Source organism: Pezoporus wallicus, unplaced genomic scaffold, assembly GCF_028554395.1.
Source record: "Pezoporus wallicus isolate ANWC-B61680 ecotype Strahan unplaced genomic scaffold, APGP_CSIRO_Pwel_v1 contig_5767, whole genome shotgun sequence".
Classification (NCBI taxonomy): Eukaryota; Metazoa; Chordata; class Aves; order Psittaciformes; family Psittacidae; genus Pezoporus; species Pezoporus wallicus.
The window spans coordinates 4,734,624-4,753,693 of NW_026640599.1; the positions used below are offsets into that span (position 1 = coordinate 4,734,624).

At 38.5% G+C, this 19,070-nt stretch overlaps 1 protein-coding gene and 1 long non-coding RNA gene across 8 annotated transcripts in view; one reads left to right on the top strand and one right to left on the bottom strand.

The window, feature by feature from the left end:
- The window catches only part of FRMPD4 (FERM and PDZ domain containing 4), a 306,521-nt gene extending 294,490 nt beyond the window's left edge, over positions 1-12,031 (top strand). For 5 of the 7 annotated variants that reach the window (XM_057419685.1, XM_057419689.1, XM_057419690.1 and 2 more), the window contains 6 exons: positions 1,395-1,484; positions 2,091-2,273; positions 5,533-5,671; positions 6,239-7,300; positions 7,638-8,909; positions 10,119-12,031. In XM_057419685.1, coding sequence (XP_057275668.1) covers positions 1,395-1,484; positions 2,091-2,273; positions 5,533-5,671; positions 6,239-7,300; positions 7,638-8,909; positions 10,119-11,470 — 4,098 coding nt within the window. In that variant the 3' untranslated portion in view covers positions 11,471-12,031. Of the gene's footprint in view, positions 1-1,394; positions 1,485-2,090; positions 2,274-5,532; positions 5,672-6,238; positions 7,301-7,637; positions 8,910-10,113 lie in introns of all 7 variants that reach the window. The other 2 variants (XM_057419691.1, XM_057419686.1) reach the window with 2 other exon arrangements.
- LOC130604802 (uncharacterized) lies at positions 337-12,919 on the bottom strand. The gene is made up of 3 exons (XR_008973532.1): positions 12,781-12,919; positions 6,303-6,384; positions 337-446 (listed from the first exon to the last, which is right to left on the bottom strand). It is a non-coding gene; the product is annotated as an uncharacterized LOC130604802 (long non-coding RNA).
- Between the last annotated feature and the right edge of the window lie 6,151 nt (positions 12,920-19,070).

Genomic DNA, 19,070 nt, shown 5'->3' on the forward strand with positions numbered 1-19,070 from the left:
CCTTTTCTGACTGAAGCACTGCATGTCTCCTGTACAGCTGAAGCTAAAGCTACATAATGCCAATTGCTTATTGCTTATTTTGGTAGGGTAAATTTGGGGTTATTTTTGAAGCCATCACTGCTGCAGGTCTTGCAGGTGTTGACAGTGGCACACAGTATCAGTTCTTGGTTAGAAAAGAGGTTGGAACAGTCCCTTCCTGAGGCAAGCAGACTTTGTTGGTATTGCTTCATTCTTTTTGATTTGAGCCTTGGAAACATGTTGTACACCCACCTGCTATTTTAGCAAGTAGGTCTCAGAAACAAAGTGTCTCAGCTCACCATCATCTTCTGTCTCACTTGGAGGTACTAATGCAGGAACTGATTTCTTTCTGGGGTCTTCTCTTCCTCCACATGAAGGGATTCTCCCTTTTTTCACAACCCCTGTGTATTTCTCCACCAACTCAACACCTGATGGAAGGAAAAGGAAAGCATTACCACTAGTTACTCTGCTTTGGATCCATTTCCTCCTTGGCATCTAGAAAAATTTTAGGATAGAGGCTCTTAAAATGCTGTTCAAGGTCAAAAAAGATTCTGAATTTGAAATCTAGTGGCTGAAATGAGAAGAGCAAATGAGATGAGCTTGTCTTAACTTATCTTTTAAAAGTCTCAACACAAGGATTTACACCAGGGCTATTGGGTGAACTGTTTCTTTTTCCCATTGTCTCATGAAATATTTCCAAATTGTTTCTTTTTAGGTAGGTAGTTTAAGCTCAGAGGAGGAAAAAAGATAAATTGTGACATGTATTGCATGATATGATTGTATGTATTGATGTACTGTGTTTAGCTTTCAGATTTATTCCTTACTAAATACAGTGAAAGTTATTTTAAAAAATAAGAAACGCAATAATGAGGTGGAATAGTATGCCATAAGCCACAAGTGCCTAGCAGAATCATAGAATCATAGAATAATTAGGGTTGTAATACACATAGCTGACAAAAGCAAATTATCAAATTCTTTGTTCTCTTTCTCTGTATAGGTACATAAATGTTTAAGAACTAATGGTGATTATGAATGGAAAACTGCTGTATAGCCTTGAAATGCCTGAATGAACAGATGTTTAATCTGAGTAGTTTAACGTTTTCCCATAGTTGGAGCAGTTACAATGCTTTTGCAGTGCTCTGATCCACCCATACCCAAGTCCTCAGTACATTTTAACTAAACAAGCAAGATCTTTAAGAATGCAAATTCTCTCTCTCCTCATTTGAAACTCAAGCATCTAATGATTTAGTTTCAGGCTCTGAAGAGCTGTTACTGAAGTCCAATCTCCTTAGACTACGCAAATACATTTTTCTCTCTGGATTTGGTAATGTGTTGATTTCTGCCACTGCCTCTTACCCTTGTTTCTCCTTCCTCAGCTGTCTGCTCTGCAAGCCAAGGTGCATTATCTAAAGTTCCTCAGTGATCTACGGTTATATGGAGGCCGTGTTTTCAAGGCAATATTAGTGGTAATATCTCCCTTGAAATAGCCTCTCTCTTCTCTTGGGTTTTGTGTTGTTTTTTTTTTAATCCAGATGCTTTTTGCAGAAGCTGGAATATATCAGTTTCTTTAGAAGTTTGGGCTGTATTAATACACTTAAAAAAAATTGTTAATTAAGCCAAATCACTTTTTTTTTTTTTTCATCCTGAAAATAACATTCCTACTATAATTTCAATTTTGCTGGGGATTTAAAGATAGGTAGCATCTTTTTGGCAAATAGCACCATCCAGTTAACTATAGTATACTAAAAGTATTAGCCTGGAAAATCTTAATGACAAAGATTTTCTTTTACGAGAAGCAGGATCCATCCATCCGTCTGTTTCTCCATCCAACTATCCATCTAAAAATTAGAGTGTAGTCAATATCCAGCAGCAGATTCCTTTACTTTTTGTTTCTAATTATGAATCAAGTATGTTCTTGTGTATTATATCTTAGAAAAATTCAATAATCTTTACTGTAGAAATGCATGCAAATGTAGCTCCATGAAAATGAAAGAAGGTGGTGGCAATTTCTGCCACTATGCAGTACCTATCATGTTTTTTACTTTTATTTTTCTTCTTTTTTTTTCTAAAAGCAGGGAGAAAAGCGTTCAGAAGTGACTCTGTTAGTAGGGCCACGGTATGGAATCAGTCATGTGATAAACACCAAAACAAACTTGGTGGCTCTCCTGGCAGACTTCAGCCATGTGAACAGGATTGAGATGTTTACAGAAGACGAAAGCAATGTTAGAGTTGAGCTGCACGTCTTAGATGTAAAAGTAAGTTTGTGGTTGATTTATGTTGCTATAACATCTTTAAATAATGTTTTTGCCTTTGCGTATTTGATCAAGCTATACTGTTCTGAACATTTTCATGCCAATAATATTCGGAGGATGTGTTTTACTTCTTTTGTGTTCAGAGTGCACGTATAGTATGACTTGGGAATTTGAGAGGCCTACGGTGTACCAGACTGGTGCTTTGCAGTACTCATATTCTGTTCTGATTTTTCTCTTGGCTGACCCCAGGCAACTCACTTTGTTGTTGTCTTCCTTGATTTCCTTGGTGAGAAGAGGTTATGATGAAGTTGACCTTCTTTGAAGTTCATTGAGCCCCTAGAAGCTCCTTCTAGAATAACAGACTATATTATTGCCATTAGAGAATCACCAGCTTCAAAAGATCAATGTCCCCTGTAATTCAGTGTTTCATCTGCAAAGTTCACTGCAAGTAGCCACATAGCAGTTACCAATGAAATAAGCTGTAAAAAGGCTAATTTCTTTTCTTAGCCCATATAATTCCAGTTCAGTGCTTTGCGCTACATCATATATTCACAGATGCTCTTTATCTACCTATAGTAATTTAATTTTTCTTAAATCCCACTTAACACTTCGCATCTGTGCATTTAGTGGCATAATGATTGGAGTTTTGTATGTGTTATTTTCCTGTTTCCTCTTGGTGTGGTTTCTATTTGGTTTTGAAGTAAAAGGCTTCATAGATTGTCTACAGAATTAATCAGGATAATCAGAGATTGAAGGGAGAGTCCTGATTATACTTGATACTTAAGTATTCTATTAAAATGAATAGAGCCTAACAGTTCTTTTTGTTTACCCAGCTATACACAAAAATGCACAAGGAATATTTTTTTAAGCTTTTGCTTTAGGTTTATTGAGCTGGAAGAGTTTCCCTGTATTAATGAAAAAAAAATGCTGTAAATTAATCTAGATGCTCTTTGACAATAACTTAAGAGAAATGTAGAGGTTGGTGCACACAGCATCTCTTTCACCTTACTTAGCAGAGAGAACACCTGTGGATCTCTCAGGCTACTTTACCTGTGTTACTGTGCTAAACTCATAGCCCTCTTATCAGAAAGCTGTTATCACCTTTTTATGTATGGAGAAGGTAGCATAGAAACTAAATCCTTCCCATCTGCTTGTATGTAAAATGCAGAACTGTGTGCCATGGCGTTACATATTATCATGGTATTATGTAATTTTATATTATAATACTGTTACTGTCTTATTACAAACCACGTATATCTCGTCTCCCTGCATTTCAACACATGTCATCTTAAACCCAGGGAGACTGGCTTTTCACTTCCAAAATTTAGGAGGCTCTAGATGGAATTTAACAAAAATTTGCCTCTCTGTGGGGCACAAGTAAGAGTTGTTACTGTGTCCTGTTGCGGAGATGCAAACACATACAGGTAGGTATTCTCAGCTGATGCTTTCATCTCTTTGCTTACCCTAAGGAAGCAGGTTGATATATGCAGATTCTGGATATGCCAATATTTTCATAATGAATAAATGAATAAACAGTTAGGATTTTTATTTTATTTTTGGTTCTTTTTAATGTATTCTCAAGCATGTATCACTTGGCAGAAGCAGGCAGTAATAGTTTAGCTGTCATAGGACTGTATAAGAGATTAACAATAGCTCACAGCACTGTTTTCAGCAATCTGAGATTTCTGTGAAAATCATACATTTCTGTCCATCACTGCAGAAAATTTGAGATTAGCATTTCAAGTGTTATTTTTTAGTAGTCACTTGGAAGAACAGAGGTTAGTAAGTCCATTTCAGGTTTAATAATTTATAGTTAACTTTCACCGCTATGATTGAGTGCTTTAAAAGAAGCATGTATTGAAAGAACTCAAACTGTAGCACAAAAAACTTCAAAGAGGAAAAAAAAAGCATCATTTTTACCCTGATGCTGAAAACTGTTCACACAATATTCAGGGCACCTGGCATATTTTGGCCTAAGATACTGTAGCACAGGCATTTAAAAAAATTGTCAGACCTACCATGGGTTTGGTAGTAAGCTATGATCATCAGTTATGTTTTGGCCACAGCCTCCATCAGAATCAGTTGTCTTTTAAGTAGTAAGGGGTTGATTAATTTGGATAGCTGTCCTTGTTGCATGTAACATTCCTGCCATAAGAAATTATGCAGGTCCCTTCATCTGTCTTGTGACAGTGGGCTCTGCATGCTAAATTATTATAAATTGTCACAAATATCCACACAGCTATGACTATAAACTGTGACTGGTAAGATGGGTTGTCTACAGTGTAATTTCTGTATATATATATTGGTATGGGCTTCATTTTTCTTCCCTCTCTAGGAGCTGTAGAGGCTAGCCACCTTCAAATAAATTTGAGAGGAGCAGCTTTTGGTGTTAAAAGCTACAGAGACATGAACAAAAGCTTTAGGCAAATAATTTTATATATTGTGGCAAAAGAAAAGGGAATTAAAGGAAATACGTTTCATATGGATGTCTCAGGTTTGATGCTTGCTAGTCTGGCAGCCACAGTTTTTCAAAGCTCTGAGGTCTCTCATTTTTGTTAGGTCTGAATTTTTTTCTGAATGCTTTGAGTTAGTTTTCTTCGCTCATTTCCCTTCTGAGGATCTTTCGCCATTCTTTTTATCTCTGTTTATCTGCATATTTTTTCATCACATATTTTCAGTAATGCCAGGCCACAAACAAATCTTTTAAGCTGTCATTGAAATATTCACTGTCACTGCTATGTAATAATAGCTTTATCTAATTATTTAGATATTAATTTAGTTATTATCTAAATAATTAGATTTTTTTCTTCCTGTATCTTGCTTCTTTACATGTACTTAGGGCACCTCATCTCATTTTCTGGGAGGTTGCAGATTCCCATACCACTGAAAGACTCCGGTGCTTAATGAACCAGGTTCTTAGCCCTTGGCAGTTTCAAAGTAACAGTAAACTATGCTTTGGTGAGAATGTATCTATGCAAGGACAAGATGGAGCAAGAATCTTAAAATGGTTAGCTTCATTCAGAAAGAGAGCAAAATCAGCTGCTAGAACATCCAGTTGGACTTCTATCTTACTGCAACTCCAGTCTTTTCTAAATGTTTGATGCTGTTTGATATTGGTAGTGAGGAAAATAAGTTCTCATGTGTATTTTTGCATGTGGTGTTTGTGCTGTAATTCATTTTGCTTCCATATAGTATTATTGTCAGCAGATAAACAGATTGAGGAGGAACAGCCTTAACCAAGACTTGGTTGTATTCTTCTTAGCCTATTACTCTATTGATGGAGTCATCAGATGCAATGAATCTTGCTTGCCTAACAGCTGGATACTACAGACTGCTGGTTGACTCAAGGCGCTCAATATTCAACATGGCCAACAAGAAAAATACAGGGAGCCGAGAAACAGGTATTCATTGTACACTATGCTGATGATGGTCCAGTGTATAAACCTGAAGCCAGCTTAAGTCGGTGCACCTCTGAGATCTGATTGCTGGCTCAGATCTAGCACCACAGTATGTAATTTCTGCTTTATAATGTTCTAATATTCAGCCTATTATAGCACATTCATGGCAAAATAAATCAGGTGACGAATTTCTTCCATACTGTGGTGAAACAGATGCATGCTCCCTATGAATGTTATTATTTCATATGCATATATCTTTTGTAGGGATACCTACAATGTTGGAGAAACCAGAATTTGATTGATTTGGATTTGTGTTACTCTTTTTGGAATAGCATTTGTACCTAGCTGAGGTTTAGTTCTGTGCTAAAGTTCAAATGTACCAGTTAAACTTTAGGTCATTAAATCAACATGTATTTAACTTAGAAGTGAGTTTGAAAGTGCTTTTGAAGTGTTTGATGGCTCAGCTGTCCTATTCATAGTATTTATTGCTCAGCATTAACAAGTCGTTTAAAAATAATGTGACTTTGCTCTTCAGTTTCATAATGCTGATTTTATTTCACCATGCTGTAGGAAATGAAAATAGAGGGAAGCATAATCTCCTTGCTTCTGAGTGGAATTGTATACCAAAAACTACCACTTTCCTGACTGAAGGAGATCAGGAGACTCAAATGTCCTTTGCTGATCCAAAACAGAAGACTGTAGATGTTTCTGAAAGTCTATTATGTCAAAAAGAACACAGACATCTGTATATAGAAAATACATATAATTCAGGTGGATTTGATCAGCATCTGGCCAAGCAAAGTGACACCACTGAAGCAGAAGAAAGCAGAAATTTTAATCAGCCTTCACTGCTGTCACTCTCAGGTCTGGAACCAAGCAAGAAAGCACAGGATTCCCCCAGGGGAGCAAAAGTTTCCTTTATATTTGGAGATCACAACTTGGATGGTATCAGTCCCCAGACTCTTGGCTATGAACGGCTTTTGGATGAAAGTCCAGAAGTATTAGAAAAACAAAGAGCCATTTATATTAGTAATGCCAATGACATTAAAGGCCTGGAGTTGTCACCAGATGCTGAAAGCATTCAGTTCGCTACAAATGCTGTTTACGCAACTATAAATGATGGTAAAATATTTGGAGCTGCGGAGGGGATAGAAGAGCCTTTGCTGCATGATATTTGTTATGCAGAAAATACAGATGATGCTGAAGATGAAGATGAAGTAAGCTGTGAAGAAGACATTATGGTAGGAGAAATCAATAGGCCTGCTCTTCTCAGCCTTTCTGGTTCTAGTGATGACATTATTGATTTGACTTCACTTCCACCTCCTGAAGGTGACGATAATGAAGATGATTTCCTATTGCATACCTTAAACATGGCCATTGCTGCTCCTCCACCTGGCTTCAGGGACAGTTCAGATGAGGAAGACTCTCATAATCAAGCAACACAGCCTAGAGACAACAAGGAGCAAGCCAATAATCTAGGCAGTGATGACATTCCAGTGTCGCTTATCGATGCTGTCCCTACTAATACAGAGGGGAAGTGTGAGAAGGGGCTAGATGATGCTGTAGTCTCTACACTTCAAGCACTAGAAGCTTTGGCTGCTTCAGAGGAACAGCAGACGAATGACAATTCAGGTTCTTTCACCATAGTTACGTTTATTCATTGAAAATCATTTCATCTCATCCATTTAGCTTTGGAAATACTTCATTTCATGAGGGTTGGTTGGTTTTTTTCCTTTGGTTTTCCTTCTTTTTTTTTTTTTTTCACATCATTTTCCGTACATCATATTCCATAATATTTAATGGAACTACCATTACATTATTAAACTACCTGTCTCGGGAACTGTGCAATAAAGTCAGCGTATTTTTACAAAGCATATTTTTGTCTCTAACACACCCCCTTTGCTTGTCACTTATCCAGGTGCTTCAGCTGCTGTCATTTAATTGACTCTTTATTTTTTGTGGCTTGCAGGTGTAGCTATCCTGCGAGCATATAGTCCTGAGTCATCTTCCGATTCTGGCAATGAAACAAATTCCTCTGAAATGACTGAAAGCTCTGAACTAGCCGCGGCACAGAAACAGTCAGAAAACACTGCACGTATGTTTTTGACCACAAGTGAAGGCTACCAACCCCTTGTGGAAGAGCAGACTGAATTTACCATGGCTAAAAATCAGGCTGGAGGGCCAGGCATGAAGCCCTCACAGCCTTTGGCTGGTCGTCAGGCTGCAGAGCTACAGTCAAAAGTTGTGCCTTCAAAGCAGATTCTTCATTCAGATAACATGGAAATGGAGCCAGAGACCATGGAAACAAAATCTGTCACTGATTACTTTAGTAAATTGCACATGGGATCCTTGGTATATTCTTGCACTAGTAAAAGGAAAAATAAGATGACAGACAGCGAAGTAAAAGCATCCTCTGATGGCAATGCTACTGTGAAAAAGCCACAAGGAACTAAAAAAGCAGAGACTGATGAAGATCTAAAAGCTAAATTTGGAACTCTTTCAGCAAGAGACAGTCAACGCCTAAGCACTTTTAACGTGGAAAGAACTGCCTTTCGCCAAAGATGGTACGCTGATGATGATGGGGCAGCAGATAAGCCAAGCTCAGAAACAGTGAACGGGAAGACATTTCCAAGAGTTCCTGTGCTTGGTAAAACAGAAACTGACTGCAAGGATGAAGTGGATCCTGAGGTGGATCAGGATGATACCTCGGGGCTTAGCCAAGGTGAAAACTTTCTGTCAGATATAACTCCTGTGTCTTCAGCCAAAGACCTAAATGATGCAGAAGATACTGATTTGTCTGCAGATGACCATCCTTCAAAGCTTCCAGAAGCTGAGCAGAGCGTGGCTAGACTTTGCGAATATCACTTGGCTAAGCGCATGTCATCTCTGCAAAGTGAAGGCCATTTCTCACTGCAAAGCTCTCAGTGCTCTTCAGTGGATGCAGGATGCAGCACAGGCAGTAGCACGTGTGCTACCCCTGTTGAATCTCCTCTTTGTACTTCTGATGTTAAGCACATTATCTCTGATCCATCAATGAAGGGCATTGCCTATATTCCAGCAGATGAAAGAGCTGCCATTCTTCCAAAACATGGAACGACATACAAGGACCTGCACCAGCAGCCCGAAGCCGTGTGTCACAGAATGACAGTGCCTGTTGTGCATTCAGCAATTAATGCTGAACCACTGTTCGGCACTTTGAGAGAAGGATGTCATCGGATCCCCAAGATAAAGGAAACCACAGGTACAGCAGTAATAAAGTGTTTCTTACTTTTGTTTTTAAAGCTACATGGTAATGTTGAGGACTAGTTGAGATGTTTGTATTATCTTTACCTGAAACTACGTCATCAAGCTGTAGCAGCCAGTGGGATTAGACCTTTGGTGTATCTATTCATTTTACTTGTACACATTGAGGTATTCTTATGAGCTGCTTACAAGGATCAATTTTTTAAAAACCCTCTCATTACAGTTAAAACTTTTGGGGGGGGCACTCTCTTACACTCTTTGGAAGCCTCTTCAAAATCCATTGTCATTTGAGTTCCAGGATACTTTTTAGATTACAAAATGACTTTGCAACATATATTAACGTAGGAGAGAAAAGACTGTGATTCATTTATTATCTCTTAGGTGCTTTTTTAGCAGATTGTCAAAAACATGCCAGTATGAATAAAAAAGCTGTAAATGTACGGATAAGAAAATGTCACTATCTTATTAAGTGTGTATTTGCTTCACCATCTGACAGTAGGTGTTTCCTTAAAGAATAATTTACATATAGAATCATTACTGTATTTTTAAGTTCCAATTTCAAGAGATTTTATGAACTTACAAAAAAAAAAAAAAAAAAACACAAAGTTTTTCAGAGATAGCATTGGAAATTCTTTCAATTGGGTTTTAAATATTTCTCTCTTCCTGGGCTGCAACCTACATGTAGCAGTAATGTGTGAATGCATAAAAATCCGAAAGTAGAACAGACTAGGAGCTAGAATGAAAAGTGTTAATTCTCTGCCAAAAAAGCCCACATAACCAAACCAAAATTACCATGAATGCATCTTTCCATACCCTCTCAGGTACAGTTAAAGAAAGTATTTTAATCTGAAAATATTTATCTAATTACTTAATAGATATCATGCAATCAATATATTGGTGAAGACACAGGTTGTTTTCTAAGTTATTTTTTATTCCTTTTTTAAAACAAGTCTGTTGTAGTGGAATGAACAATTAATTATTCATAAGATATAATTTGTTGATAGATTTTAAGAGGCATCTTAGTGAACTACAAATGACATGAACTAGCAATGAGTTTTTTGTGAAATATTTTGAGGAATGGAGACCATTGGGAAATAACCAGGAATCCATTTGTCTTGACTATTAAAGATATTTAAAACTCAGTTTCTGAATATTGTCAGGATGATGCTTAATTATTCTGTCTGCTCTTCTACTACCCCTAGTGTAGCTTTCACAGAGCCTGAGAAGGGAAGACAAGGAGGCATGCCTACAGCTTTTCCTAGACAGCCTCTAGCTGACTCCATCATGCTATCATCCATGCTATCAGAATCAAAGGTGCCAAGTCAAAATCAAGACTCTTGTGATATTCCCAAAGTAAATCAGTCTTGTGGAGCAACAGTTAGTTTACGGCCATATGACATGATAGGAGGAAGCCTCAGGATGCCGCACAACAGGAAAGTGCTGAGACGCAGCAGCAGCATCATTGGAGCATCTGCAAGTGTTGAGATGCTGTTTGAAAAGAAGGCAGCCGCAGATAGCTTGAAATGCCTGGACATCACCCGAAGGGACGAATCCAAATCAGGGAGAAGTGTGGAACTCTCCCTGGGCAAAAAGCTGTCAAAAAGTTATTCCCAGAGTTGTGTATATGTCAGCACTGACAGGAAGGACAGTAAGAGGTGTTCAGGCACAGGCACCAGTCAGAAGGACTCTAAGCAGTGTCGAACATTACCCTTGCGGAAGCTGGACACCAGTGCCTGGAGGTGTCGTGGCCCCTTTAGCTATTGTTTCCTAAGCAGAGGAAACGATGACAATGATGATGAAGATGACCAAGACAGCCATCAGCTCTCATGTCTCTTTGAACAGCAGATCCCGTGTGAGCTCACAGAACCAGTTGGTCAGTCATTTTCTAGAGAAAATGATCAGAAAGCCTTGGAGTCCCTGCAGGCTGCTGAGCCCCCACAAGATGTGTCAGTTAATGCACATGAGGAGAGCAGTGCTGACATCCAAGGTGGCCAAACTGATGTGAATCTCAGTGATGTGGCCTTCGATGCACGAATCACACGAATAAATGTGATGAAAGACAAGACGTATGCAATGCCTGATGGATTTATTGCAGCACAAAAGGATGCCAATGAGCTACTCTCATTGGTCCGAGAAAGTATGGGCAAGAGGGAAGATTTACATCCAGAAACATATGACCTTAAACTTTCTAAGTACAAACAACTGTTATCTATGGAATCGAGACAGTTGGGAAGTGCCTGCAGGAAAATGGCCATGGCTGATAAAAGCCCTGAGGAAATGCTTTTAGCTATGACTTCCAGCTTTCAAGTACTCTGTTGCTTAACAGAAGCCTGCATGCGTTTAGTTAAAGTCATGAACTCTGAAACACAGCAGCAGGAAATTATAGCTAAGATAGATGAGGTTGTAATAAACTACATTTGTCTTCTAAAGGCTGCAGAAGCAGTGTCAGGCAAGACCTCCAGTGATCCTAGCATTAAACTCTTGGCTCGACATTCGACTACCATGGCCGCTATTGTAAGCACACTAACACGTTCTCTTAAGATGCTTTTAAACAAATAAAATACAAATGTCACTTCATAATCTACCTTTGCAAAGCCATACATAAAAAACTTTTATTTACTGTATGTGTATGAACTAATGTAACAAACTCAGCTTTCTCTGTATATTTTGTTATTTTATATAAAATAGATATGAGATTTAAAAAGAAAGTTAAAATACTGAACACTGACAAAAGTAATGACCAGATCTGTCCTTCCGTTTATACAAAAACAAAAGCCAAAAAACCCTCTCCCCAAGACCAGAAAAACAAGCAGAAAAAATCCCACATAGGAGCAGATTGATGTTTGGCTATTTTTCATATAGTCAAATTCATGCTTGTATGAAGTGAACTTTTAAAGCCTGTTATGTCAATTAAGTTGTTTTCTGTTTCATCCAAGTTTTCACTTGGAGAATGCTCCATGTTTAGAAATGAGAAATTAAATCATAATGTATATAACACAATATTTAATGTTTTAAAATTATAATTTTTAAGCATTGAAAATAGCAAAAAGACACTTAAAATCCAAGAGACTATTATAACTTACTAGAGAATATATATATAATAAATGACTCTTTTGTTCATATGGCCTGAATTACCTGGTTCTTCTTTTCTAGGAAATTCTGTATTTAAAAAAAAAAAAAAAGTATAAAAAATACCAACTTCAGAGGGTATCTGCTGTATTTAACATTAGTACTGGCATTTTAGATAGTGAGGGCAACTGTGGAAGTATGAGGACACAGAAACCAGAGTGGTGGTGGTGTTCTTTCTGAACTGATTGATGCCATACTGGCCAGACCGAAATATATAGGGCAGGTCTACAAACTCCTTTCCCTGCTAAATGAGAGGACCATCAGGAGATTACTGTGCTGTTTACTGTTTCATCATATACCTATGGTGCATCTGAACAACATGAACTGCATCTATTTTGTTAAATATTTTATACTTCATATTTTATGATTCTGAATGTTTAACTGTAAATAAGTTAGAAATAAAATGAAGTTTTCAGAATACAATAAATATCTCTGAAATATTTCCAGCTAGAGACAGTTCTTCTCTGAGTGATGACAAAGGCGATTTGTGAATAATCTTTCTCATCTGAACCTTTCTGGAAAACATTTAGTAGTCTTGTGTTTGAGAGCCAAAGCAATAGCTCTCTGTTTTACCTAGCAGATAGGCTCTCACAAGCGCATCTAAACTTTTCAGTCACCAAGGAGCAGCAGCCCTTGTGGAAAGTGCAGAATACCCTTCTGCAAACTGATGTAGGTAATTTTTATCAGTCTCTCATAATGTCACATGCAAAGAGTATAACTGCTCTCTTTTGAGAACTTACCCATTCAGTTGAAGCAGGTGTGACGCTTCCTGTGCTGAGCTAGAAAGACTAACCAAACAAAATTAAGTTTTTGCCAGGAAATATTTTCTTGCGTAGAGTGAAGCACTTCACTATGAAAACAAGTTGTGCTCTTTCCTCCAACTTCAGAGAAACATCTTCAGAAACAGTATCAGAAGCTTAATCTGTTGTTTGTAGGAGAAAAATCTGGTTTCCCATTCAGTTAGCATGTGGATCCACTCTTGAGAGCAGCTCCAAGCTATGCTGCAGGCTGAATTACTCTGGTGGTGGGTGACAACAGCCCATACCATGTGGTGCTCACACTCAGTTGCTGTCACTCCAACAGCCCAGAGAGTGGGGTTGTGTGTGCTGCTCTTTTGCTGCAAGTAACAGTGAAATTCTTGCTGTGGTTTTCAAGTACGTCATACTGGGGAAGAAACAAGCTGAACTGTTGTACGGGTATGTATTCCTTGACTGTTTTGTGAGTTTATGTTAAAATGTTGGCAGTGATTTATAAATACCAAGTTTCAGAAGAAGGAATGTTACAACTAAACATCAACATAGATCATATGGAGGTGACACTTTCAGGGGTGCTAGTCCGGTCCTTTTCATTCCACTCCATTTCAAAAATTGATCTAATTTTATTTCAAAGGTAAGTGTATTTTTGTTGTCCGTACTGTTTAAGAACTTTCCTGACTATAAACCTACTCACTTTGCTTCCTAAAGTTAACTATGGTCTGGTTTTGTAGCAGTATTTTTTAGGTTTAACTAGTGGGGTATTTTTCCTCTGCTTTTTGATGCATTTTTATAGAATCATAGAATAATTTGGGTTGTAAGGAGTTCATCTAGTCTAACCCTTGCTCAAAACAGATCTATTCAGATCAGGCTGATCAGGGCTGTTTCAAGTTGAGTCTTGAGCACTTTCCAAGGATGGAGGTCCCACAACCTCTCTTGGCACAAATATGTTACCATATTTGACAGTTATGGTTAAAAAATAAAAATTCTTTATGTCTGTAACCAGAATATTTGATTTGCCAGCAACACCCATTTTCTTTCATCATATCACTCTGCATTCTTTATAAGAGTTGAACTCTGTTTTCCCTGGTATCCTCCACCAGGTAGAATACCAGGTACTGCAATAACATCTCCTCTGAGTCTTCTCTCCTCCAAGCTGAATAAAACCAGTTCCTTCAGACTTTCCTTGTATATCATGAGATCCAGCCCTGGCCCGGCAAGGTGATCCTCCACTGGACTCACCGGTGTGACTTCATAAGCCATCTCCATGTTCCTGTCTCAGTTTTGATTAATAGGATCATCTAGCCAAGCTCTCCAAGTCACCACTTAGAAGGCAACTTCTCTTTACCTCCAGGATTTCAGATATAGCCATCCAGTACCCTGTGAATGTCTTCTTATGTAATCTTTATACACAAAATTATATGCAGGCTTTTACATGCTGCCTTCTGAGGACTTTGTACAATTGCACAGCTGGTGGAAATCAGAATCACATGTATTCGCAGGTATATTATGTAGGGGTCTCACAATCATTCTTTGTCAGGAAGTATTTTCATCTTTCTTGTGGGCTCCAAGGAGACCCTTATTGCAGCCTTTCAGCAGCTGAAGGGAGCTTATAAGAAGGCTGAGGACAGACTTTTTAGCAGGTCCTGTCATGATAGGTAATGGGTTTAAACTGAAAGAGGGTAAATTAAGACTAGGTACAAGGAAGAAATTTTTTACAGTGATGGTACTGAAACACTGGCACAGGTTGCCCAGAGAGGTGGTGGGTGCTTCATCCCTGGAAACATTCAAGGCCAGGCTGGATGTGGCTCTGAGAAACCTGATCTAATTGAAGATGTCCCTGCTCATTGCAGGGAGGTTGGATTAGATGACCTTCCAACCCAAATGATTCTATAATTCTATGATTCTGCATGTCCTGACCAGCTAAGGAGATCCCTAGATGATAATAGAGATAACTGTTCATAATTCTGAAGTGTATGACCTTGCACATCATTTGCTACTGAATTGTAACCTATTTCTGTTAATCTTCAGCATTAAGGTGTCCTTGTCTTCCTATGTGGAATCCTAATTTATTCCTGCATTACTTGTATGTCTCACCTTTGTGTCCTCAGGAAATGTCATCACTATGTACCTACTTCTTGCACTACATCAGTAAAGAAACACTAAAAAAGATACTGTCATGTGGAATATACTATACTTTTAAACATTTTTGGTATATACACTGTGTGTTTAGTGATTTTTTAACTCAATAGAATGACAGGCATCTTCATCTTTTAAGTCCCTGAGTTCAGGCCATTTTCTAAAATAACATTTGGCAAAGTTTGCCATTTTGAAATTAAGACACAAAGTTGCATACCTGTATTTATTTTCCTTCTATTTAACTGCAACTCCAACAATTCATGATAACTGGAAGATGCAGAATGCTCTGTGATGTCCTCACTGCTCACTACAGATATGTAATACTCACACTAGCGTATTATTTGAGGCTGAGAAATGGGCTCCTGAGTAACTCTGTCACTTACATAGTTTATATCTGAGAGACAACTATGACTTCATTGAAATCCAATTAAAGTTAATTGTATTTAGATTTGAAATATATCTTGTCACATGTATAAGAGATGCCTTTACTGCTTCAGAATAAGGCATACTCCTGTGTGATCCCTTTGCCATACTTTTAAAAGTGAAATGGGAGGGCATCAGGAGCTTGGATAGTAGCTTAAGAAGCAAAGAAAGCCTCTTCTCATATGTTGAGGCCAAACCCACAAAATGCTAACATTGGCTAAGTTGGAATTATGATGCAACCAGAAATGGTTTTCCTAAGACTTCTGTTCTTCTCCCTACCCTTTCTATTATGACAAGATGAAGGCAGGACCTCTCAATCCAAGTGATCAAAGGATTACTGCGTAGACAAAGTCCCTAAATCAGCACTGCTGTTCCTTAAGTATGAGAACTTTTTTGTGGTGGCAGCATCAAGGCACTTTCTGCTGGGGAATAAATCTTATTTTCTCTACCTTTCTAAGAAGTAGCATTAGATTTGTTCCCTCTGGGTTTGGCCGTCCGTTTGGGCAACAGGATCAAAGAGGGACTGGGCAAAGGACTGAGAGCTTCACGTCAGTATCAGAGTTCCACTTCATCTGAACTGCATGCAAGGCTTTCCATCACATCTGAAGGTGTTCATGCAAGTGAGGACTTCACCACTCAACTATCCTTTTTTAAACTTGTTGACCTGGAAAACAAAAAAAAACCAAAAACCTGAATGGTTTTTCTTTCTCTCTTCCAGAATGTGATTAGCCCTTTAACAGAGGGTCACAGAGACCTACACTCATTTCTTAGTAGTCCACCTGCCAGGCCCTGCCCAATTTTCTCAAAAAGTTTGTCTGATTTCTGCCAGTGGATGTGTCCTGGTTTCAGCTGGGATAGGGTTAATTTCCTTCTGAGTCTCCTCCCCACCCCATGGGGGAAGAGTGTGAGCAAGTGACTGCCTCGTGTTTAGTTGCTGGCTGGGGTTAAAACCGTGACAGTCTATCAGGAATACACTGATATATCAACTGAGAAACAGTCTGTCCCCCACAGCACTAATTTCATTCTTTCTTGAACACTCATTCATGTGTCTTCAACGCTTTCATGAGAGAAGTTCAGCAATCTGCCTCTTGGACAATTCCCTGATAAGTGTGGGTAAAGGTTATTCTCCAGGCCCTGTGTCCCCTTTTTCAACCAAGGCAAGACAGGATGAAAGATAAGCATCTGCAGTGGTGGGGCATGCTTTTAGTATCAAGGCCCCCTCCCTTTCTCAGAGGCTTCTGCTGTACTTATTGCAGAATGTGGGCCAGAATGTGGATGATCTCTGTGTCTTTAAATGCTTTTCTCCATGCTGCAGATGCAGGAAGGCTCACTCTTTCAGCACTCCTTTCTCTCTCTTGTCAGAGACAGCCTTATAAGTAATGGCAGTGAATGTATGTTATTAACTAGGTTAGGCTTTTGGGTTGATGTGTTTGTCGGTCTTCTTCCCCATCCTGTCTATTCAGACTGTTCTGAGTTACCTGCTCAAAAGGAAGCAATCTGGTCCTTCATTCTAAGTCCCTTACCCTTACTGAAGTCTAACATCTGTCTCAGCCAACTCAACCTTGAGTCTAATATTATCAAAATCTTTCGCTCGACCAGGCAAATGAGTTATGAGAATCTGAATTTGGTGTTCCATGTTCTCATGGATGGATTCTTCTTCTTCAAAAGATGTGTCTCTCTTTGTTGTCATCTTCTCTGTTAGAAAAATGAAAAAAATTCATACCCCTGTAATTCCTTCTTTGACCTTAATCTTCAAAGACAGACCAGCTCTTAAGATGCAGCCATCATTTTTGTGGAAGGTGGTATCTTAATGTTGCTTTGATTTGTTTGTTTTTCTTCATATTCCTTGTGTTTCTAAGAAACATGCCTTATTTTGTATCTTTAATAGCAAAACAGCTCCCTTTACATTTGTAGTCTAGACTTTCTCAGAACATATAGACTATGTATATCTGTGACAGATCCAGTGGTTATCTAGATGGATGGTTCGTATTTCAGTATTTGCTATAAAACTTAGGAATTGATAACTTCCAACTGCATGTACAGCTTGTGTGAGACTGTTGAGCAACTGAACTGCTATATATCTACTATTCTTTCCCCAAGCATTGTGCCATCCCTGATGAGCTACCTCAAGAGCTGCCACAGCACTTGCTAGAGTCATCTAGAAGTGCTGTTTCCATGAGAGGTATCAAGAACCTCTGCTAGATAGCTTATGACACGTAGTTGGGTAAAGTCACACCATGTAAACAAACATATGGATATTAATTTGAGAATGAAAAAAGACATCCTGAGCTATATTAGCAGGGTTTCCTTCAGTGTTTTAGATGGTGTCTCTGGATGAGAAATAATTAAAATGTTTTATGGCATGCTGTGTTTTTTATGCCTTTGTGCCAAAGGTGATGACAACAGTGTGAATACATCCTTCATGATAACCTCAAAAGGAAAATCTCTGCATGCTGGAGTGATAAGGCGTAGGACAGATTTATTTATAGACCATGCTTTCTAAAGAAGACTAATTACTGGTAAGTTATGTTTCTTTCTCAATGGCCAATCTCTGTTTTACCTGTGAATTACCACTGAAGGATAATGGGACAGCAGTCTGTATCAACAAAGATGGAATTGAACAAAGGGCCAAAAGAAGATAGTTGCCTCTAATACAGAATTTGCAGAGAACTGCTAACAATAATTATAAAAAATATTTTTATCATTATTTGATATACAGGAGACACTTGACATGTTACAAAATGTGTTTTACAGTGGTTTTTAAGTAGCTCTTTGGAGACAAAAGATGTCTTCTAAAACCTTTTCGGCAGTGTATTGCAAGATTATTCCATATTGCCGATGCCTTTAAAATGATAACATGGGGTGACAGTAAATGTCATCAATAGCTTTACCCTTGAAATAGGTTTCTTTCTTGTGCTAAACTGTAAGTTTGTTTGTAGGACAGGTTTGAAAGTGGTGTATTGAGATATTAATAGTGACAACCTGAAGACTTAAGCCAGCTAGCACTCCAGGCTTTGGTTTCAGTAGAACTGTTGAGTTCCTTATATTAGGAGGTCTCCCAGTGTGCATGGAAGGACATGATCTTAGCACTGCCTCATGGGAATCCCATTTTCCAGATGGCCAGGACTGGTTTTCTGAAAGAGATGCCAAAGGATATAGTTGTACTTTGTTTTTTTCATTGCCTGTGAAGTGGCCACAGGTGCAGCTGAGGATCTGTTCTGCCCCTGAGTCAACAATGCAGAGGTCATGGATGCCTGAAGAATTTCCCAGTCTGAAGTTTTGCTGAGACCAATCATCTTGTCATCCTTTCTGCGATTTCTGGTACCTCTTGAATCCTCATGGACAGCCCAGAGAACCAACGAAAGAACAACCCAACATCAAACTTCTCTTAGTACCTAGACACATGCATACTTCTCCATCTTATCTTCAACTGCTTTCTGCAGCAAGAGCAGAAGAACTGCTTGTGCTCCGAGTTCTAGCCCAAAATCACCATGTTTCAGTAGAAAGCTTTAAAGCTTTCCAGTCCTATTCAATACTTATTTTAGGTCTTCTGCTCCAGGTCATTTCTACAAGCAAATAAATTATAGGCACAAATGTTGTACAGTCAATTGTACAGCTGATATTCTCCTTAATAATGCTGAACCATCACTGCCTGAGGCAGCCAGATGTACCTTATAACTTACTTCAGTTTCAACAAATGTCTACAAACATAGCTA